We start from the raw sequence: 24,497 nt of genomic DNA, 5'->3' as shown, positions 1-24,497 counted from the left end.
CGTGAAATGGGGGGGGGTCAGGCGGGGGGGATGGAAAATCAGCCAGGGGTGGGGGAGGGGAGACGGTGTGAAATGGGGGGGGTCAGGCGGGGGGGATGGAAAATCAGCCAGGGGTGGGGGAAGGGAGACAGTGTGAAATGGGGGGGTCAGGCAGGGAGGATGGAAAATCAGCCGGGGGGGGCAGATGATGTGAAAGGAGGGGTCGGGGGGGATGGAAAACTGCAGCTGTGAATCCCTCTCAGGACATGGGGAGCGAGGGGGGCGGGAGCAGGTTCGATCCCCCGCCGCAATGATCCGTTTCAAAGGAGTCTGGCCTCCTCCTGCCCGAGCCAGGTTTCTGGTCTCGCTGAGAGGCGTGTTCAAGGCCAGGTGGGGCCGTGTGTGTCTCCACTATTTGGGTAGGGACCCCTGCTGGCTAAGTGAGGCCGTGCCCCCGGTTATTCACCCACAGAGGAGAGGATATTTCCTCCCGTTTTGCTTTGCTCAACTCCTCCTTTACATCACCAGCTGCCTTTTCTGTGGCACTCAGCTCCGCCTCCTGTGGTGCCACCCTGGGACTTCCTTTTCCTATCTGCAGACTGCCGGTAGCTCCTGCACAGCTAACTTCCTCTTCTGACTCTCCCCGTGGCTCTCAGACTCCATCTCCAATCCCGCTCCTAAAGGTACCGTATCAGCCTGAGCGAATTCTCTTGCCCTACTTCTAGGAGTTGGCGCTGCAGGTTTGTCTACCTCTGTTGGTTCCATCATGCTGACAGGGATGGGAATCGATTCTTTATCCTCCTCTGACACATCTTCTCTCTTTTCTAATTCTTTCCAACAGCTGATCACGGTCTGATCTATAGCCCTTCAGCGACTTTAAGCTGGCATCCAAATTTTGCTGGGCTTCCCTGAGTAGCCCTACTTTTTTATTCCATTTCTTTCCCAGTGAACTACAAGTCACGAGCAGGCATTCAACAGCCATTCCCTTTACCAGTTTAGCCCTTTTCTTTTTCTGCTCTGTTTCTACATCAAATACCTCACTTACAAAACCGCATGGGTTACATGCTCAGAAATCCTCTCGCTATTTCTCAGCTGTTCTAAACCTCCTCCCCCCCCCTTAGACGATCGTATCACTTTAAATAATATTATTTTAACAATAACACAATTACTTTATAATATTACTTTTTATCTTGCAGTATTATATTCAAAAACCTTAAAATTAAACTTCTAAGTCAAAACCACAACACAAAACCAGAAATACTGGGACTGCTGCCAAGCTGCAGTCACAGGAAATTAGGTTTCTGTTTTCTTAAGAGAGTGGGGGAGACACACAATTTGTAAGTCTCTGTAATTTTAACCATTTACTTATGCCTCAGGTGAGATTTCTAGGGGTCTAAGGATGCCTGGAATTCCTGAAAATTCCTGTCACACACTCATTGAGTCTCCTGGCTAGTTGAAGATGAAGAGATCTAGAATAGATGATGAATGAAGCTCTTTTATATGACACAAGTGCCGGAAATCCTTCCTCTTATGCCCAAATTTCATTCCTCCCCCACAGAAATGTTAGGGTACACTTACCCCATAGGCTAATATGTACGTGCGTATTGTAAGAGAAAAGTGAGTAGGCCTAAAACTCTGGTCAAGTTAATTGTGTACATGGTCAGAGGGCAGGAGAAGAGAGTGGAAAGTTCCAAGCAGAACAATTTGTAATAGCCAATCTTGAGAAATATAACAGCCACAGCTAGTGTTAGGAAAGCTCATAACGGCAAAAGAAAAAACTGTGAATAACAGGACAAAGCTTGTTTTTGCTGTATTCCTAATAAGGAAAATGTATTCCTAATAAGGCAAAAAATTAATAAGGAACTGTGTGCAATTGATTGTGGTTTTGATCTATATAAGCTTCTGTGTTCCCTGTTTCGGGTTCGGCAGCTAGGCTGGCTGTGGTCCCCTGCATGCTTGTAATAAAGTGGGCCTCAGGCTGTTCTGAACCAAATACAACGCTTGGTTAATTTTCCACAACAGTATTGATGACAGGTATGTACGCACTTGTAGTGTACTTGTTAAGTCTGTGGGTACAACTTTGAAAAACCCGCTATGCCATTCTTCGTTGTCCATTGGTCTGGGTAAAGGTCTTAAACGTAGGCATGGGTGCTTTTTCTATTTGTCTTTCACTTGTCTTTATTGAATTTCATCTCGTTCATTCAGCCTACTTCTCCAGTTTGTAAATGTTACCTTGAATTCTAATCCTGTCCTCCAATGTGCTTGCAACCCCTCGCAGCTGCTGTTATCTGCATATTTAGACAGCATGCTCTCCAGTCCATTATCCAAGTAATTAGTGAAAATATTGAATATATCAGATCCAGGACTGGCCCCTGGGCACCCCATTGTATACATCCTCTCAGTTGGACAGTGAACCAGTAATGATTCCTGTCTGAGTACAGCCTTTCAACAACATTTGCACCCATTTTATAGCACTTGCATGTACACCACATTTCCCTAGTTCACGGTGAGAATGTCATGGGGGCCTGTGTCAAAAGCCTGACTAAAATCAAGATATGTCCTATCTACAGTGTCCCCTGGATCTATAAGTCCAGTACCCCTGTGAAAGTAGGAAATTAGATTGACTTGGCATTATTTGTTTTTGCAAATCCATGCTGGCTATAACTTATCACCTTACTGGCCTCTAGGTGCTTACAAATTGATTGTATAATAATTTGTTCATTCAAGGTATCTAAGGAAGGCTTGACTTTATTTCCCGGTTCTCTTTGTTCCCCTTTTAAAAGATCGGTACTCTGTTTGCCCTTCTCCAGTCTTCACCGTTCTCCAGGTGTTCTCAAAGATAACTGCTAATGGTTCCCAGATTGCCTCAGCTAATTCCTTGAGCACCCTAAAATGAATTTCATGGCTGACATTAATATATATAATGTATCTACATATTTTTAACCTGTTCTTTCCATATTGTGGTTTCTGTTTCTTCCTCCTCTTGGTTAATAATAATTAAGACCCTACCTGAATCGCAGAATGATCTTCAAATAATTGCAGCTGAGTTGCAAAGAAGACTTGGAAAATCGCAGAAAAGTAATAATGGACCTTTACTAATTGCCATAATTTGGAAAGGCCACAGCAGATCTATTTGTTTAATAAAAATCTGCTGGAATAATATAAACACTCAATTATTACATTACGCCTGTGAATTTTTTTGGTAACCAAACAATCTGGTGCAGCTACAGGGCCATAACTAGGGTGGGGTGAGTGGGGCGGCCGCCAAGGGCACAAAGCAGGGCTGGGGAGTAGAAAAATGGGGCAGAAAAATGAGGGTGGAAATTTGCGTCACGGATCATGAAATCTGGTCTCCGGCTGCCCAGTTCTGAAGGCAGAGTGGAAAGCAGCAGCTGCCGGCTGGGTGGCTAGCTCTGAAGGCAGTGCCCCACAGTACAGAAGTAAGGATGGCAATTCTAAGCCACCCCTACTTCTCTGCCTTCAGAGCTGGGCACCGGCCAGCATCCACCGCTCTCTCGCCACCCAGCTCCAGGCAGCGCCGCTGCCAGCATCAACTCAGGAGTAAGGGTGGGAATACCGCACCCCCCGAGTAGGCTTGCAACCCCCTTTTGGGTCTGGGCCCCTAGTTTGAGAAACGCTGTGGAGAAATCACACTTTTTCGTGGGTTACTCACTACATAAATAGCAAATTTTGCGGGTGTATAACACATCCGCAAAGTTCACTATTTCTACCATGACCAACCCTTAAAAATTATATGTTTCCCCCTTCCCGCCCCGTGATTTAAGTAGTACCCTACTTATTGCCTTCTATGTCCCTTGCTAGGTGTAACTTATTTTGGGAGTTAATCTTTCTGATTTTGTCCCCACATGTCATGGTACTCACTGAGCGGGGGGAAAACCAATAACAGAAAATGTGGAAATGGCAGAAGTGCTAAACGACTTTTGTTTCAGTTTTCACCAAAAAGTTTAGTAGCAATTGGACATCTAACTTAATGAATGCCAATAAAAATGAGGTAGGGTCAGAGGCTAAAATAGGGAAAGAACAAGTTAAAAATTTACTTAGGTTAGACGTCTTCAAGTCACCAGGGCCTGATGCAATGCACCCTAGAATGCAGAAGGAGCTGACTGAGGAGATATCTGAGCCATTAGTGATTATCTTCTAAAAGTCATGGAAGACGGGAGAGATTTCAGAGGACTGGAAAAGGGCAAATCTAGTGCCCATCTATAAAAAGGGGAGTAAGGACAACCCAGGGAATTTCAGACCAATCAGCTTCTTTTAATTCCCTGGAAAGATAATGGAACAAATAATTAAGCAATCAGTTAGCAAACACCTAGATGATGATAAGGTGATAAGTAACAGTCAGCATGGATTTGTCAAGAACAAATTGTGTCAAACCACCCTAATAGCTTTTTTTTGACGGGGTAACAAGCTTTTGGATAGAGGGGAAGTGGTAGACATGGTATATCTTGACTTTAGTAAGGCTTTTGATACTGTCTTGCATGACCTTCTCATAAACAAACTAGAAAAATACAACTGAGATGGAACTACCATTAGGTGGGTGCATAGCTGGTTGGAAAACTGTCCCCAGAGAGTAATCAGTGGTTCACAGTCAAGCTGGAAGGGCATATCGAGTGGGATCCCACTGGGATCAGTTCTGGGTCCGGTTCTGATCAATATCTTCATCAAAGATAGGATTAAAATTCAAAATGATCAGGACAAAATGGTCTGAAGTAAATAGGATGAAATTTAATAAGGACAAATGCAAAGTACTCCACTTAGGAAGGAACAATCAGTTGCACACACACAAAATGGGAAATGACTGTCTAGTGAGGAGTACTGTGGAAAGAGATCTGGGGGTCGTAGTGGATCACAAGCTAAACAAGAGTCAACAGTGTAACACTGTTGTAAAAGAAGCGAACAACTTTCTGGGGTGTATTAGCAGGAGTGTTGTAAACAAGACACAATAAGTAATTCTTCTGCTCTACTCTGTGCTGATTAGGCCTCATCTGGAGGATTGTGTCCAGTTCTGGGTGCCACATTTCAGGAAAGATTTGGAGAAAGTTCAGAGAAGAGCAACAAAAATTATGAAAGGTCTAGCAAACATGACCTGTGAGGGAAGATTGAGAAACTTGGGTTTGTTTAGTCTGGAGAAGAGAAGACTGAGAGGGGACATGATAACGGTTTTCAAGTACATGAAAAGTTGTTACAAGGAGGAGGGAGAAAAATTGTTCTAATTAACCTCTGAGGCTAGGACAAGAGGCAATGGGCTTAAATTGCAGCAATGGTGGTTTAGGTTGGACATCAGGAAAAACTTCCTAACTGTCAGGGTGGTTAAGCACTGGAACAAATTGTCTAGGGAGGTTGTGAAATATCTGTCATTGGAGATTTTTAAAAGCAGGTTGGATAAGACACCTGACAGGGATGGTCTAGATCAGGGGTTCTCAAACTGGGGGTCGGGACCCCTCAGGGGGCTGTGAAGTTATTATGTTGGGGGGGTCGTGAGCTGTCCGCCTCCACCCCAAACCCCACTTTGCCTCCAGCATTTATAATGGTGTTAAATATATAATGTTAGAATTAGTGGGGGAAGCAAAAGTGGATGGGAATCTGGGAGGCAGTGACCATGAGTTGGTTGAGTTCAGGATCCTGACGCAGGGAAGAAAGGTAAGCAGCAGGATATGGACCCTGGACTTCAGGAAAGCAGACTTCGACTCCCTCAGGGAACGGATGGCCAGGATCCCCTGGGGGACTAACTTGAAGGGGAAAGGAGTCCAGGAGAGCTGGCTGTATTTCAAGGAATCCCTGTTGAGGTTACAGGGACAAACCATCCCGATGAGTCGAAAGAATAGTAAATATGGCAGGCGACCAGCTTGGCTTAATAGTGAAATCCTAGCGGATCTTAAACATAAAAAAGAAGCTTACAAGAAGTGTAAGGTTGGACATATGACCAGGGAAGAGTATAAAAATATTGCTCGGGCATGTAGGAATGATATCAGGAGGGCCAAATCGCACCTGGAGCTGCAGCTAGCAAGAGATGTCAAGAGTAACAAGAAGGGTTTCTTCAGGTATGTTGGCAACAAGAAGAAAGCCAAGGAAAGTGTGGGCCCCTTACTGAATGAGGGAGGCAACCTAGTGACAGAGGATGTGGAAAAAGCTAATGTACTCAATGCTTTTTTTGCCTCTGTCTTCACTAACAAGGTCAGCTCCCAGACTGCTGCGCTGGGCATCACAAAATGGGGAAGAGATGGCCAGCCCTCTGTGGAGATAGAGGTGGTTAGGGACTGTTTAGAAAAGCTGGACGTGCACAAGTCCATGGGGCCGGACGAGTTGCATCCGAGAGTGCTGAAGGAATTGGCGGCTGTGATTGCAGAGCCATTGGCCATTATCTTTGAAAACTCGTGGCGAACCGGGGAGGTCCCGGATGACTGGAAAAAGGCTAATGTAGTGCCAATCTTTAAAAAAGAGAAGAAGGAGGATCCTGGGAACTACAGGCCAGTCAGCCTCACCTCAGTCCCTGGAAAAATCATGGAGCAGGTCCTCAAAGAATCAATCCTGATGCACTTGCATGAGAGGAAAGTGATCAGGAACAGCCAGCATGGATTCACCAAGGGAAGGTCATGCCTGACTAATCTAATCGCCTTTTATGATGAGATTACTGGTTCTGTGGATGAAGGGAAAGCAGTGGATGTATTGTTTCTTGACTTTAGCAAAGCTTTTGACACGGTCTCCCACAGTATTCTTGTCAGCAAGTTAAGGAAGTATGGGCTGGATGAATGCACTATAAGGTAGATAGAAAGCTGGCTAGAATGTCGGGCTCAACGGGTAGTGATCAATGGCTCCATGTCTAGTTGGCAGCCGGTATCAAGTGGAGTGCCCCAAGGGTCGGTCCTGGGGCCGGTTTTGTTCAATATCTTCATAAATGATCTGGAGGATGGTGTGGATTGCACTCTCAGCAAATTTGCGGATGATACTAAACTGGGAGGAGTGGTAGATACGCTGGAGGGGAGGGATAGGATACAGAAGGACCTAGACAAATTGGAGGATTGGGCCAAAAGAAATCTGATGAGGTTCAATAAGGATAAGTGCAGGGTCCTGCACTTAGGATGGAAGAATCCAATGCACCGCTACAGACTAGGGACCGAATGGCTAGGCAGCAGTTCTGCGGAAAAGGACCTAGGGGTGACAGTGGACGAGAAGCTGGATATGAGTCAGCAGTGTGGCCTTGTTGCCAAGAAGGCCAATGGCATTTTGGGATGTATAAGTAGGGGCATAGCGAGCAGATCGAGGGACGTGATCGTTCTCCTCTATTCGACATTGGTGAGGCCTCATCTGGAGTACTGTGTCCAGTTTTGGGCCCCACACTACAAGAAGGATGTGGATAAATTGGAGAGAGTCCAGCGAAGGGCAACAAAAATGATTAGGGGTCTAGAACACATGAGTTATGAGGAGAGGCTGAGGGAGCTGGGATTGTTTAGCCGGCAGAAGAGAAGAATGAGGGGGGATTTGATAGCTGCTTTCAACTACCTGAAAGGGGGTTCCAAAGAGGATGGCTCTAGACTGTTCTCAATGGTAGCAGATGACAGAACGAGGAGTAATGGTCTCAAGTTGCAGTGGGGGAGGTTTAGATTGGATATTAGGAAAAACTTTTTCACTAAGAGGGTGGTGAAACACTGGAATGCGTTACCTAGGGAGGTGGTAGAATCTCCTTCCTTAGAGGTTTTTAAGGTCAGGCTTGACAAAGCCCTGGCTGGGATGATTTAACTGGGAATTGGTCCTGCTTCGAGCAGGGGGTTGGACTAGATGACCTTCAGGGGTCCCTTCCAACCCTGATATTCTATTATTCTGTTTTTAATTTATAAGGGGGGTCGCACTCAGAGGCTTGCTATGTGAAAGGGGTCACCAGTACCAAAGTTTGAGAATCTCTGGTCTAGAAAATACTTAATTCTGCCATGAGTGCAGGGGATGGGACTAGATGACCTCGTGAGGTCCCTTCCAGTCCTATGATTCTATGCTTGTGCTGTTCTTTTGTACTCATCCATAGCAATCTGTCCATGATTCAAATTTTTGTAGGATTCCTTTTTATTGTCTGGTCATTAAAGAGCTTACTGACCAAATAAAGCAAAATACGCAAGCTAAGCTCAATATACTTAAACAGGTTACAGAATGTAATTTCTTACCCTGAATGTTATTTTAGGCAGGTTGCAAAGTTTCTGTGGTTCAGAGTTCCAGTTATATTTCTTTTCAGACTGGACCCCTGTCTCAGTGTGGACTCCCCCCTGTCTTCCCTTCAGATGGCTTTAGCAGTCTTTCTTCTTGGGGAGACAGGCCATGGAGAGGAGGTGTCTCGTTTGCCTTCCTCCCCACCCTTAAATAAGATTTACATAAAGCGGGAATCTTTTATTTCTCAAACTTGACCCCCCCTTTCCCTTCCAGTGGAAAGTTACAAGAAGTCCCAGGTGTCACGGACTCACAGGTCATGCCCACTCTTGGCCCCATGCGGTCTCTGGGGGAAACCCCCTTCAGTGAGACAGCACTTCTCAGGGGTCCACTCTCTCTTGGGGGTTACCTCCTGAAGCCGCACCTCTCTGAACCTTAGCACACCTGTTTCTCGCCGTGGGCCCCCTCAGGGAGTCCACTTGCTCTAGAGCCCCGGGGCCTCTACGCCCAGAGGGAATGATGCAACCCTGTTCTCTAGACCGGAGCAACTCTCAGCCAGAAGGGTTTATTGAATGTCTGAACACACCATAGGAAACTCTTAGGGCCCTCAGGCCTGGCCTTCCTCAGCACAGCACATCCAAGTCTCCCCTGCTTCCAGGTGGACTCTGCCTGGTCTCTCTCTTTCCAGTCCCGAGCCTCCCTGCTTCCTAGCTGGGCATTTGATATCACCTGTTTTTTGAAGTCCATTGTCCTTATTTTCCTGCTCTAATGCTTTCCTTCTCTTAGAATCACGAAATCATCATTTCATGAACACTTTCGCCAATATTGCTTTCCACCTTCCGTTTCTTAACTAACTCCTGCCTGTTAGTCGGAATCAACCCTAAAATGCCTGTCCCCCTGGTTACTACGTCCATCTTCTGAAGCAAACAGGTGTCCCCAACACATTCCAAGAACTTATTGGACACTTTGTGTTTGTTTGAATACCTTTTCTACGGATGACTGGGTAGTTAAAGTCCCATGTTTTTCCCCCGTCCCCCCCATTACTAATTGTGTTTTGAATATTTCTTTTATTTGCATGACAGAGTCGAATAAAATATAAAATATAAAATATAAAATATTTCTTTTATTTGCATGAACATCAGTCTGCAGGGAAAGAGCCACGGGGAATTGTGATGTGACGTTACTGTCCTGTTCTGACACGTCCCCTTCTTGCCCTGACAGGCTGCAACGTTACATCCCATCCTTCTCGGGACCAGGGAAGGGAAATGGCTGCCGTGGGGCAAGTTCAGGTAGGGATTATCGGGGAGTTGCTGGTGGGCTCCTGTTGGCAGGAGAAGGGCAGTAAAGACATAGGAGGTGGGTGCTTCTGTGGGTGGTCGGCAGGTGGGAGGGGGCAGGAAATACACAGGCTGGAGAAAGGGAGGGGGACTTGCTGGGATTTGTTTACGGTGGGGCCTAGATTCTAGCAACAGACCCATGGGGTTTGTGGGTGGAAATTCCCTAATTTGTCAAGCAGGAAATACCCCCCTGGACTGGGCTGGGGAAATGTACCAGATAGCCAGAGGGTAACCTCCAGTGAGGCCCAGGGAAGACACCCCATCCCTTTCCATCCAACTGCTGGCACGGGGACGGGAGTTGGGATTCCTACCAGGGGACTGGCTGTCCCTGGACTCTCCTGGGGGCTCTATCTCTTGTATCCACTTCTGACTGGTAGGTGAGTGTTGACTGTGAAGACCCTGGCCATCTCTGTCTGGCTCTCTCTCTTTCTCCCCTCACCCTGATGCCTCCTGGCTGCTCTGATGGAGAGGGGGTCGGAGCCTGCCTGCCTGCCTCCCAGAGCTTCCATGTGATTGGCCCTCCTCCCCTGTGAACGGTGGGGTTGTCACTGGGCAGCAGGCGCAGAGTGGGGGGCTCTTGCTCTTTCAGGGGCCGGTGACTTTCGAGGAGGTGGCTGTGTATTTCACTGAGGAAGAGTGGGCTCTGCTGGACCCCGCTCAGAGAGCCCTCTACGGAGATGTCATGCAGGAGAACTATAAGAATGTGACCTCGCTGGGTAAGGATTCCTGTCCCCTTGGTTCTTAGAAGGAGAAATGAAGAGTTAAGGTTCACATTGCACCCTCAGTTTTTCCCTGTTTCAGCAACCCCCTGACAGGCCAATGACACACAGACTTAGCACTCGACCCTCCCCGCTACAGAACGCTTTGGGAGCAGAGCACAGGCGCAGGACAGCACGAACGCTAACACCGTCTCTTTCCACATGCTGGAAGGGCACGAGGCAGCACTAGGCATCCTTAACTCTGCTTAATGTACTTTATGGGCCTTTAATTTCCTTGGTTTTCTGTTGAATGGACTTTTTAGCCACTGTATCTATGTTGACACTACAGTTTTTGAGGCAATTTATGTCAGGTGGGGATGCGATTTTTGACATCGCTAACTGACAGAGCAGTGGGCTTAGAGGTAGTTCCAGCACCTCCAGTGAAAGTCCCAAGGGGGTCTCTGTGACCCAACCCATCACAGGGTGGTCTGGTGAGGGAAGGTTTCCGGGAGTCAGAGATTCTGTGGGTTCCAGTCTTCACTGAGGCACCAGTCTACACAGCTGTTTTTAATGGGCTAGCACCTACAGTGGAGCACCCACAGGGAGGCACATCTCAAAGAACCATCGCTGATGCACAAGTTGAGTAACTTCTTCTTGTGCTGTTACCTGATCTCACTGGTCGTCTTTCCCATGAGCAGGGTTTCCAGTTTCCAAACCCGATGTCATCTCCCAGCTGGAACGAGGGGAAGAGCCGTGGGCCCCAGATCTCCGGGGCTCAAAGGAAAGAGAGATCCTGAGAGGCAGCCGAGTGGGTGAGGGATGATTAAACTTACTCAGTGCTTGAAGGAAACAGCTGGGATTCCCAACAAAGACCTTGTGAGGTTTCTGGGTTCAGGATGGTCCCCAGCAGGTGTCGTATCCTCAGGGCAGATACTGTTCATGGGTCCCTACCAATCCTAACTCCTGGCAGTAGTTCCCTCCCCAAACTCTCTTCTTCCTGGGGAGTGTTTGTATGGGAACTGGATGCAGAATTGATCCCCTCCTCTCGCCCCTTTGGGGAAGAGTTGGGGGAAATTCAGTCCCTGGTTTTTCTCCATCTCCAGCTATTCTCTTGGTTTGTTCCCCTCTTTTCTCTTCTGGCTTCTGAGGTTTTCCTTTCTCTGTCCCAGCAGGTGATGGGATGGTGAGAGAGACCGTGGAGCAGAATCCTCAGCAGGAAGAGGAGCAAGTGGAACCGCAGGGGACGTTATTGCAAAGATGCAAAGGGAGTGTGTCCAGGAGTTGTGAGCAGGGAAAAGGCTCTCAGGGCCAGCACAGGCCAGAGAAGGGGCAGGAGAACCAGCCAGTGCAGACAGTTGGAATACCTGTTAATTATCAGGGAACTCACAAAGGTCTCAAGGAAACCACGTCCCCGCAGAGAATCCTGACGGGAGAGAGAAATAACACGGGCTTTGAGTGTGGGAAAAAGTTCAGGAGGCGCTCACACCTTATTACCCATCAGAGAATCCACACCAGAGTGAGACCCTATGGATGCTGTGAGTGTGGGAAAACCTTCACTGAGCGCTCAACCCTTATTCGCCATCAGAGCATCCACACCGGAGTGAGACCATATGAATGCTGTGAGTGCGGGAAAGCCTTTGCTGAGAGCTCAAACCTTATTCGCCATCAGAGCATCCACACAGGGGAGAAACCCTATAAATGCTGTGAGTGCGGGAAAACCTTTGCTCGGAGCTCACACCTTATTCGCCATCAGAGGATCCATACAGGGGAGAAACCCTATGAATGCTGTGAGTGCGGGAAAACCTTCACTCGGAGCTCACACCTTATTCGCCATCAGAGGATCCACACAGGGGAGAAACCTTATGAATGCTGTGAATGCGGGAAAACCTTCGCTCAGAGCTCAGGCCTTATTACACATCAGAGGAGCCACACAGGAGAGAAACCCTATAAATGCTGTGAGTGCGGGAAAACCTTTGGTGGGAGCTCAGAGCTTATTACACATCAGAGAATCCACACAGGAGAGAAACCCTATAAATGCTGTGAGTGCGGGAAAACCTTCATTGATCGCTCACACCTTATTCGCCACCAGAGGATCCACACAGGAGAGAAACCCTATAAATGCTGTGAGTGCGGGAAAACCTTCACTCAGAGCTCAGGCCTTATTACACATCAGAGGAGGCACACAGGAGAGAAACCCTATAAATGCTGTGAGTGCGGGAAAACCTTTGCTCAGAGCTCAGGCCTTATTACACATCAGAGGATCCACACAGGAGAGAAACCCTATGAATGCTGTGAGTGCGGGAAAACCTTTGCTGGGAGATCAGGCCTTATTATACATCAGAGGATCCACACAGGAGAGAAACCCTATAAATGCTGTGAGTGCGGGAAAACATTCGCTGGGAGATCAGGCCTTATTACACATCAGAGGAGTCACACAGGAGAGAAACCCTATGAATGCTGTGAGTGCGGGAAAACCTTCGCTGGGAGATCAGGCCTTATTACACATCAGAGGAGCCACACAGGAGAGAAAATCCTATGAATGCTGTGAGTGCGGGAAAACCTTTGCTGGGAGATCAGGCCTTATACATCAGAGGAGTCACACAGGAGAGAAACCCTATAAATGCTGTGAGTGCGGGAAAACCTTCCATCACAGCTCTTCTCTTATTTATCACCAGAGAAGCTGCAAGGGAGATAAACACCATGAAAATCTTGTCTAGGGCTCAGAAAAGATGTTTTTTTCCTTTTCCTAATTCCCAAGTAGTGCACTTTAAGGCAGCATTTGTGGTGTCTCAGCTCCTTCAGGTGAGTTGTCTGCTTTTCCCTTTTGCAGCTCACCCTTCCTTGGAGTGAAGCCCACAGTGTTTTTCATCAACTCCTTTGTCCTGTGTCATTGTCAGGGTTCCCTCCCCACTTTGAACTCCAGGGTACAGATGTGGGGAACTGCATGAAAGACCCCCTAAGCTTATTCTTACCAGCTTAGGTTAAAAATTTCCTCAAGGTACAAACTTTGCCTTGTCCTTGAACCCTATGCTGCCACCACCAAGCGTGTTAAACAAAGAAGAGGGAAAGAGACCACTTGGAGACGTCATCCCCCAAAATATCCCCCCAAGCCCTACACACCCCCTTTTCGGGGGAGGCTTGAGAATAATATCCTAACCAATTGGTTACAAAATCATCAAAGACCCAAACCCCTGGATCTTGGAACAATGGAAAAATCAGTCAGGTTCTTAAAGGAAGGATTTCATTTAAAAAAAAAAGAAAGGTAAAAATCATCTCTGTAAAATCAGGATGGAAAATATTTTACAGGGTATTCAGATTCAAAACACAGAGCATCCGCCTCTGGGCAAAACCTTATAGTTACAGAAAACAGGAATAAACCTCCCTCTTAACACAGGGAAAATTCACATGAAACAAAAAATAAACTAATCTGCCTTGCATGGCTTACCTCTGCTGGTAGCAATATTGGAGACTTGGATTAGGATGGGTTGGAGAAGATGGATTTCTGTCTGGCCTCTCTCAGTCCCAAGAGAGAACAAACATGTGAACAAAGAGCACAAAACAAAAGCCCCCCCCCAAGATTTGAAAGTATCTTGTCCCCTTATTGGTCCTTTTGGTCAGGTGCCAGCCAGGTTAGCTGAGCTTCTTAACCCTTCACAGGTAACAGGATGTTGCCTCTGGCCAGGAGGGATTTTCCAGCACTGTATAGAGAAAGGTGGTGACCCTTCCCTGTATATTTATGACAGTGATGGAAGTGTGTATCCCTCCAACAGGAATGTCCATCAGTCCCAGGTGGGGGAACCAGGAGTGACACAACTATTTTTTCAAGAAAGAAAATAGCCCATATAGCGGCCAGGGTAACATAGCAAATTTCCTCATCACTGGACACAAGCTCCAGCACTTTTCCTAGTCTAACCAAATTTGGAGCATCAAGTTTATACTTTTCCTCCCACTGCAAAGTGATTGTTAGTCTTCAGGTTCCCCCATTAGGGACAGATTGCCTCATTCCCAGTTGTTCCCACGTTGCACTGGGTTCTGCTGAATAGCAGTTGGGTTTTGTACCATTTTTCTCAAAGTAAATATAACAGAGAAGGTGCAGGGATAGAGGGTGTGACTAAGTGGGGATTTTCCCTTATGTTGTTTGTGAGCCTTACTGTTGGGCCTATGTGAGTTTTACTGTTTTGCATTAATACTGCGTGTGCCTCAGTTTTCCTGTGTGCTGCACCAATACCTCGGTGGTGGGAATAGGGGTGTGTGACTTTGGCTGAGACGTCTGGGGCTGGTGAGGCTGTGTGACGTTGCAGTCTCTATGCTTTATGGAAATATGCTTTTGAATATGACAGAACTGGAATATGCTTTACACTAAATACCCCTTGTATGGTGTCGTTAGAAAGCTTGTAATCTACGAAATGTCCATCCTATTTGTTTGCATGTATTATGTATTATCTTGAGGTAGGAGAATAAGCTATAAACTTGTATCACTGATGTAAATATATTAAGTGGAGGCCATTAAGGGTGTTCCAGAAACAATCAGTTAAATGGCCTAAGTTACTTGAAACCCTTCCTGTGTATGTGTGGGCCAGCCCATGGGGAATGGAGACTAGGGGTCTTACAGTGACATGTGACCATGTAACCTGATGATGAAATCCGTCTTAAATCTAGTACTTTTCCATTTGGAAGGAGGGGTGGGGACCCAGAGAGACAAAGGATTCCTGCCTTGTGTCAAAGCTATAAAAGGGGGTGGAGCAGGACAAAGGGGGCCAGTCATGAGAAATCCCCGGCTTACCACCTGAGATGTCTGCTGGAACTAACACTACCTGGGGAAAGGATCGGGCCCAGACTAGGAAGGAGTCTAATCTGTGAAAGAAGTTTATTGGAACATCTCTGAGGGTGAGATATTACCTGTAATCAATTTCTTAATGTATTAGGCTTAGACTTGCATGTTTTTGCTTTATTTTGCTGTGTGACTTACTTTGTTCTGTCTGTTATTACTTGAAACCACTTAAAGGAGCAAACAGCTGTGCATATCTCTCTATCAGTGTTACAGAGGGCGGACAATTTATGAATTTACTCTGTATAAGCTTTATACAGAGTAAAATGGATTTATTTTGGATCCCATTGGGAACTTGGTGTCTGGGTGCTGGAGACAAGTAAGCTGCTGAGCTGTTTTCACTTAAAGCCTGCAGCTTTGGGGGCATGGTCCAGACCCTGGGTCTGTGTTGCAGCAGGCTAGCGTGTCTGACTCAACAAGACAGGGTTCTGGAAGTCCCAAGCTGGCAGGGAAAATGGGCTCCAAGGTAATTTCAGCACATCGGGTGACAGTCCCAAGGGGGTGTCTGTGTCTGAAACACGTCACATGGTGGCCTTTGTACCCTGAGACCCAGGAATGGGATGCAACCAGGTGACTCTTTGCTCAGAAAGAGAGACAAAGACAAGGAGGAGGAGCAATGGGGGTGTCTGACTTTGGGTCGCTGGAAGCTGGCAGTCTGCTTGGGGGGACTGGAAGAGGAGGAGTCCTGGGCATCTGGCCCTCGACTCCCCAAAATGGACTTGGCCAAAAGTCAGTGATTTCTGTCTAACAGGTTCTGTTCTACTCCGTGTTCCTGTCGAATAATAAACCTTCTGTTTTACCAGCTGGCTGAGAGTCACTGCTGAATGCGGAGCTGGGGGGCAGGGCCCTCTGGCTTCCCTGGGAGCCTCGTCTGGGTGGACTCGCTGCGGGAAGCGCATGGTGTGGAAGGGGATGCTGAATGCTTCGATGTCAGACCCAGGAAGGTCGAAGTTGTGTCAGCTTCTTGCCCTGGTGACAGTGTGCTGAGAGAGAGGAGACATGGCCCCCAGAGTCCTGGCTGGCTTTATATGGAGTAGTTCCAGAGCATTGCCTGGTGACTCTGTGACTGAGGGGGAAAAAAGTGGTTTTTTTTCAACCTCTGTGACGCCTGAAGAAGTGCTTAGTCGGAGGGATTCCCACCTTCCGAATTACCCCAGCAGTGTTTCCTCTTTTTAAGCCATGTAGAATTGATCTTCTCCACTTTCTGCAGTTCCACCGCTCAATGTGTCCTATGATTCAGGGTTCTCAGCCCTCTGTTTGTGGATCACAGTTTGTTTTCTTTGCTCCTAAAACAGTAATTTAGGGCCTGAGATGAAAGTGTCACAGACCTGGATGGGGAATTTGAATGGATCTGAAATACAGTGAGATCATTTGGAGTTTAAATCCCAGTTTCCAACTGTTGGCAAAGCCTGTTGTAGGACTTTTCCTACTGAGATGGGATTGTTTGCAGATGGGGAGGCTGGCTGGTTGGTTTGTTTTTTGGTTTTTCCATTATGACAATACTGGAACTTTTGTAAATAATATGACTCAAAACTAATGAGTGAAGGAGGTTTCAATGGCTCAGAGGACAATGCAATGGGAGAATTTCTTGTCCTGATTCTGAGTCGTGTAGCTCAGTGGTCTACAAACTTTTTTGATCGCACACCCCCAGGGCCAGCTCTAGCAAAGCAAAAAACAAAAGAAAAAATGTGGAAGAGCTGCCGCAGGCATGCTGCCGAAGAATCAAAGGCGGCAGCTCCTTCAGCGGTGACCCTCCTGCGCACCCCCAGGGATGGTCTTGCGCACCCGCTGTGTTGCGCGCACCCCACTTGGGAGTCCACAGGTGTAGCCTATAGGACTAACTGGCTTGCTTGCATAGATGTATCTTTTCGTTTAAGTTTAAGTATTTGGGTTTTTTGTAATAGGTTTATAGATTTATATTAAAGTAAAACTTGGCTGTAACGCAAGAGACCTAAAGGCCATATCTTGTGTGTTAAGCTTAGGGAAGTTAACACATCTATATTAAGACCATTTACCCAGAAAAGTAAAGTTAACCTATATCTTGTTACCTAAATAAATAAGTTTCCACGCATATGTCTATAACCTTCTACCTAGACCAATAGATAATGAAGAATGGCATAGAGGGTTTTTCAATGTGGTACCCACAGACTTAACAGGTACATCACAAGGAAACTTAATATGCGTATACTGTATATGTGTCATCAATACGCACAAACCTTCTAGCTTATGGGGTAAGTGTACCCTAACATTTGTGGGTGAGGAATAAAATTTGGGCATAAGAGGAAGGATTTCCAGCACTTGTGCCCTATAAAAGAGGTGACGCACCTCACTAGAGCACTTCACTTCACTCCGCTCTGTCATTTTCACTTACTCTGTCTTACACTCACTCTATCTTTTCTATCTACAATGGCTACTACTATTGGTAGGCTATACTTGTTCTTCTTAAACTTTAAGTTTCAAGGGAACTAGGCTCAGCTTGGTTTCTTTTATTCTGAGTTTTGTTTTATTAGGTTTTAAGTTTAAGTTAGTCAAGTAAACCCTAAGTTAGCTCTTAGCATTAGTTTTTCTAAGCTCTGCATCAAGAATTGAGAAACCTGAACTGCAAGGCTGGTCCTGTGTCTCTTACCCCCAGGTTTTCAAGGAAGGGTGTGAGTACATTAACCAAAGCTTTGTAGCATATAATACTATATTATCATATGTATCTTTTGAATAGCAGTAATGCAATTGTAACATTGTAATTCTGGGTATTTTACCATTTACTTACTATTATAAATTTTAATAAAAAGTCTGTAAGGCTATATCTGTCTCAGTATGAGCTTTCTGTCATACCCTAACCTAGTGGCTAACCTAGTGAGGAGGGCTTTAAACTAGGTTCACTGGGGGAAGGAGACCAAAGCCCTGAGGTAAGTGGGGAAGTGGGATACTGGGAGGAAGCATGAGCAGGAGAGCGCAAGGGGGGAGGGCTCCTGCCTCATACTGAGAAAGAGGGACAATCAGCAAGTTATCTCAAGTGACTATACACAAATACAAGAAGCCTGGGAAACAAGCAGGGAGAACTGGAAGTCTTGGCACAGTCAAGGAATTATGATGTGATTGGAATAACAGAGACTTGGTGGGATAACTCACATGACTGGAGTACTGTCATGGATGGATATAAACTGTTCAGGAAGGACAGGCAGGGCAGAAAACGTGGGGGACTTGCATTGTATGTAAGAGAGCAGTATGACTGCTCAGAGCTCCGGTATGAAACTGCAGAAAAACCTGAGTGTCTCTGATTAAGTTTAGAAGTGTGAGCAACAAGGGTGATGTTGTGGTGGGAGTCTGCTATAGACCACTGGACCAGGGGGATGAGGCGGACGAGGCTTTCTTCCGGCAACTCACGGAAGTTACTAGATCACAGGCCCTGGTTCTCATGGGAGACTTCCATCACCCTGATATCTGCTGGGAGAGCAATACAGCGGTGCACAGATAATCCAGGAAGTTTTTGGAAAGGGTAGGGGACAATTTCCTGGTGCAAGTGCTGGAGGAACCAACTAGGGCCAGAGCTCTTCTTGACCCGCTGCTCACAAACCGGGAAGAATTAGTAGGGGAAGCTAAAGTGGATGGGAACCTGGGAGGCAATGACCATCAGATGGTTGAGTTTAGGATCCGGACACAGGGAAGAAAGGAGAGCAGCAGATTACGGACCCTGGACTTCAGAAAAGCAGACATTGACTCCCTCAAGGAACTGATGGGCAGGATCCCCTGGGAGAATAACATGAGGGGGAAAGGAGTCCAGGAGAGCTGGCTGTATTTTAAAGAATCCTTATTGAGGTTACAGGGACAAACCATCCCGATGCATAGAAAGAATAGTAAATATGGCAGGCAACCAGCTTGGCTTAACAGTGAAATCCTTGCTGATCTTAAACACAAAAAAGAAGCTTACAAGAAGTGGAAGATTGGACAAATGACCAGGGAAGAGTATAAAAATATTGCTGGGGCATGCAGGAGTGAAATCAGGAAGGCCAAATAACACCTGGAGTTGCAGCTAGCAAGAGATGTTAAGAGTAACAAGAAGCGTTTCTTCAGGTATGTTAGCAACAAGAAGAAAGTCAAGGAAAGTGTGGGCCCCTTATTGAATGAGGGAGGCAACCTAGTGACAAAGGATGTGGAAAAAGCTAATGTACTCAATGCTTTTTTTGCCTCTGTCTTCACTAACAAGGTCAGCTCCCAGACTGCTGCACTAGGCAGCACAGCATGGGGAGGAGGTGACCAGCCCTCTGTGGAGAAAGAAGTGGTTCGGGACTAATTAGAAAAGCTGGACGAGCACAAGTCCATGGGGCTAGATGCACTGCATCCAAGGGTACTAAAGGAGTTGGCGGATGTGATTGCAGAGTCATTGGTCATTATCTTTGAAAACTTATGGCGATCCGGGGAAGTCCCAGACGACTGGAAAAAGGCTAATGTAGTGCCCATGTTTAAAAAAGGGAAGAAGGAGGATCCTGGGAACTACAGGCCAGTCAGCCTCACCTCAGTCCCTGGAAAAATCATGGAGCAGGTCCTCAAGGAATCAATTCTGAAGCTCTTAGAGGAGAGGAAAGTGATCAGGAACAGTCAGCATGGATTCACCAAGGGCACATCATGCCTCACTAATCTAATTACCTTCTATGACGAGATAACTGGCTCTGTGGATGAGGGGAAAGCGGTGGACATGTTGTTCCTTGACTTTAGCAAAGCTTTTGACACGGTCTCCCACAGTATTCTTGCCAGCAAGTTAAAGAAGTATGGGCTGGATGAATTGACTATAAGGTGGATAGAAAGTTCGCTAAGATCGTCGGGCTCAACGGGTAGCAATCAACGGCTCCATGTCTAGTTGGCAGCTGGTATCAAGTGGAGTGCCCCAAGGGTCGGTCCTTGGGCTGGTTTTGTTCAATATCTTCATAAATGATCTGGAGGATGGTGTGGATTGCACCCTCAGCAAGTCTGTAGATGACACTAAACTGGGAGAAGAGGTAGATACGCTGGAGGGTAGGGATAGGATACAGAGGGCCCTTGACAAATTAGAGGATTGGGCCGAAAGAAATAGGATGAGGTTCAACAAGAACAAGTGCAGAGTCCTGCACTTAGGATGGAAGAATCCCATGCACCGCTACAGACCAGGAACCGAATGGCTCAGCAGCAGTTCTGCAGAAAAGGACCTAGGGGTGACAGTGGACGAGAAGCTGGATATGAGTCAGCAGTGTGCCCTTGTTGCCAAGAAGGCCAGTGGCATTTTGGGATGTATATGTAGGGACATTGCCAGCAGATCGAGGGACGTGATTGTTCCCCTCTATTCGACATGGGTCAGGCCTCATCTGGAGTACTGTGTCCAGTTTTGGGACCCACACTACAAGAAGGATGTGGAAAAATTGGAAAGAGTCCAGCAGAGGGCAACAGAAATGATTAGGGGACTGGAATGCATGATGAGGAGAGGCTGAGGGAACTGGGATTGTTTAGTCTGTGGAAGAGAAGAATGAGGGGGGATTTGATAGCTACTTTCAACTACCTGAAAGGGGGTTCCAAAGAGGATGGAGCTAGACTGTTCTCAGTGGTGGCAGATGACAGAATGAGAAGTAATGGTCTCAGCTTCCAGTGGGGGAGGTTTAGGTTGGATATTAGGAAAAACATTTTCACTAGGAGGGTGGTGAAGCACTGGAATGCATTACCAAGGAGGTGGTGGAATCTCCTTCCTTAGATATTTTTTAGGTCTGGCTTGGCAGAGCCCTGGCTGGGATGATTTAGTTGGGGATTGGTCCTGATTTGAGCAGGGGGTTGGACTAGATGACCTTCAGGGGTCCCTTCCAACCCTGATATTCTATGGTTCTATACCCCCGAGGGTCCTTAGTAAATTCCGTGAAGCCTAATTCGGAACAAAAACTTTTATCTTCTCTTCAAACAAATTCGGAAGCCTAAAACCAATACTGTTAATATTATTAATTAATAAAATAAAATAACATTAATTTAATTAATTTATTTTATATTAGCATACCCTAAATCAGGCTACAGTCATCATGTTTAACCTGCCCTGGAATTTGTAGTTATATGAAACTGGATGTATCTTGTGTGATGTGGGTTCTTCCTCTTCCAGGACATTTGCTCACAAAATCAGATATTGATTTTATTTGCCAGACTGTAGCTCAGATTTCCTGGGGACTTTGAGAAAGTGACTATTTACTGAAATAGTCATTTCTTATTTTATTTTTGCTTTTTCTCTGCTCCCTCCATGGTGACATGGAGAAACTTCAAGTGCAGTTCAATCAACAGGAGAGACTCCTCCAAGCTATTGGACGTGCTACCAACTGGTTTTAAATCTCCAGTCACAAATGGCAAACTAGAGCACACCCCAACTTGTGCAACTAACTGAAGCGACTGCACACAATCACACTGCTGCTCGATTGTTTTAGGTCAATATTGTCTCATGATCGGGGAGAGAATTCCACAGTCAGTAACGAAGAACTGGGCAAAAGGCCCCTGTCTCTGTTTCCCAAGGTAGTTTTGAAAGAGGCTCTTGTGACAGACGAACACCCATGTTCACACCCTGCACCGGGGGGTTCTCAGCCTTTGTCTTTCTGAGCCCCCCGCAACATGCTCTAAAAACTCCAAGGCCCAGCTGGGGTAGGGGGGAAGCTCGGGTCTCTGGGCTACAGCTGCTGGGTGGGGGGCAGCTCTGGGCTACACGTCACAAGCGCATTGCACGTAGCACACAACACGACACACAGCACACGACACCGACACACAAAACACCACACACAAAAAATCACACACATGACACCGACACAGAAACACAAAACACATCACACGACACACAAAATGGTATACAAAAAAATCGACACAAAACAAAACAAAAAGACACACCAAACAAAAAAGACACAAGACACAAAACACCACACAAAAATGACACACAAAACACCACACACAAAAAATCTCACAAAACGCACATACCACAACACGCAACACGACACACAAAACACCACACAATCACACACAACACGTGACACACAAACACAAAACACCTCACACAACACACAAAATGGCACACAACACACCACACAGAAAAAAATACACACAAAAAAATTGCGCACCGCAGTCGCACGTCGCTCGCGTGTCGCACACGCACATCACTCGCATGTCGCATGTCACACAAAATCGACAATACAAAAACAAAGACACAACACATCACACACACAGACACCGACACACAAACACACAACACCTCACGACACACAAAACGCATGAAACACAACATATGCAACACACACACAAAACACGACACACAAAACGCATGCAACAGAACACACGCAACACTACACACAAAACACGACACAAAAAATCACACACACAACACACTACACCAATGCACAAACACACAACACCTCACATGACACATGAAATGCACACAACACACACAACTCGACACACAAAACACCACACAATCACACACAACACGCGCCGACACACAAACAGAAAACACCTCACACGACAAACAAAACGGCCTTACAACACATCACACAAAAAAATCACACACAAAAAAATTGCGCACCGCAGTCGCACGTCACTCGCGTGTCGCACATGCACATCACTTGCATGTTGCATGTCACACACAAAAAATTGACACAAAGACAATACAAAAACAAAGACACACAAAACACAAAAATCACACACACACACACACGACACCAACACACAAACACACGACACCTCACAACACAAAACGTATGTAACACAACACACACAACACGCACATGCAACACGACACAACACATGCAACAGAACACGCAACACACACAAAACACGACACACAAAATCACACAAAACACGACACACAAAATCACACACAACACAGATGCACAAACACACAACACCTCACACGACACATGAAATGCACATAACACACACAACTCGACACACAACAGCACACACAAAGTTGACACACATGACACAACACCACCCACAACACACGACACCAACACACAAACACACCACACCTCACACGACACATGAATCGCACAGAACACACACAACATGACACAAAACACCACACACAAATCACACGCAAAAGAAGACATACAAAAAATCGCACGTTGTGCGTTGCACACACGTCGCACGTCGTGCATTGCATGCGTGTTGCACGTGGAGTGTTGTATGGCGCGCATCACATGCACGTTGCATGTCGCATGTGTCACACACAAAAAAATTGACACAAGACCATACAAAAGACACACAAAATACACAAAAATCACACCGACAAACACACAACACTTCACACGACACACAAAACGCATGCAACACAACACACGCAACATGACACACGACACAAAAAAGCACACACAACACACAACACCTCACATGACACACAATGCACACAACACACACAACTCGACACATAAAACACCAAACACAAAAAATCTCACACAAAAAATTGACAAACACCATACACAAAAAAACACACACAACATGACACACAAAAAAACATACATACAAAAAAATCGCGCTTCGCACACACATTGCACGTCGCATGTTGCACACGTGTCGCACGTCACTCACACATCGTGCATCGCACACAAAACATGATACACAAAACACCACAGAAAACGACACACAGAACAAAAAACAAAAGAACAAAACCACAAAATTGACACACACAAAACATCGACACACAAAACACGACACCGACACACAAACACAACACCTCACATGAGACAACGCACACAACACATACAACACCACGCACAAAACACCACACACACAACACTACACAAAAAATCACGCGTCGCTCACACGTCGTTCACACGTCACTCGTCGCACGCATGTCGCACATCGTATGTTGCGCGTCGCTCGCACGTCGCTCACAACACACACAAGACACACACAAACCATCACACACACAAATCGCACGTACGTCGCACGCACGTTGCACTTCGCTCACATGACGTGTGTCCCCACACGTTGCTTGCACATCGCACTCACGTCACTTGCACGTCGCTGTCACATCGTGCGTCATGCCGCTTACAACGCACACAACACAACACACACAAAACATCACACACAAAAATCATGTGTCGCATGTCACGCATCGCATGCATGTTGCACGTCGTGCATTGCACTTTGCATATCACACACACGACACACAAAACACCACACACAAAAATCGACACAAAAAAGAGACAGAAAACACCACACACAAAAAGACACTCACAACACATGACACCGACACAACATCACACACAAAAAAATCGCACGTTGCACATAGCTGACAATGCACACAACACAACACACAAAACATCACACACAAAAAATAGGGTGTCGCAGGCACGTTGCGCATCGCACGTCGCACGTCTCGGCAAAAAAATGACAAAAAAACAAAAAAATTACACACCAAAAAAAGCTTTCAGAGTAGCAGCCATGTTAGTCTGTATTGGCAAAAAGAAAAGGAGGACTTGTGGCACCCTAGAGACTAACCCATTTATTTGAGCATGAGCATCC

The 24,497-nt window shown here is 46.3% G+C and overlaps 1 protein-coding gene across 1 annotated transcript; it reads left to right on the top strand.

Moving 5' to 3' along the window:
- The first annotated feature begins 242 nt into the window (after positions 1–242).
- Positions 243–17,794, top strand: LOC140904505 (uncharacterized). The gene is given in 7 exon segments (XM_073326881.1): positions 243–398; positions 9,355–9,422; positions 10,060–10,186; positions 10,867–10,980; positions 11,341–12,695; positions 12,697–15,055; positions 15,800–17,794. Coding segments are annotated over 6 exon segments (1,962 nt in total). The 5' UTR covers positions 243–289; the 3' UTR covers positions 12,886–15,055; positions 15,800–17,794.
- Positions 17,795–24,497: the final 6,703 nt, after the last annotated feature.

Source organism: Lepidochelys kempii, unplaced genomic scaffold (genome assembly GCF_965140265.1).
Source record: "Lepidochelys kempii isolate rLepKem1 unplaced genomic scaffold, rLepKem1.hap2 scaffold_148, whole genome shotgun sequence".
Lineage (NCBI taxonomy): Eukaryota > Metazoa > Chordata > Testudines > Cheloniidae > Lepidochelys > Lepidochelys kempii.
This window is presented reverse-complemented; position numbering and strand designations above follow the sequence as displayed.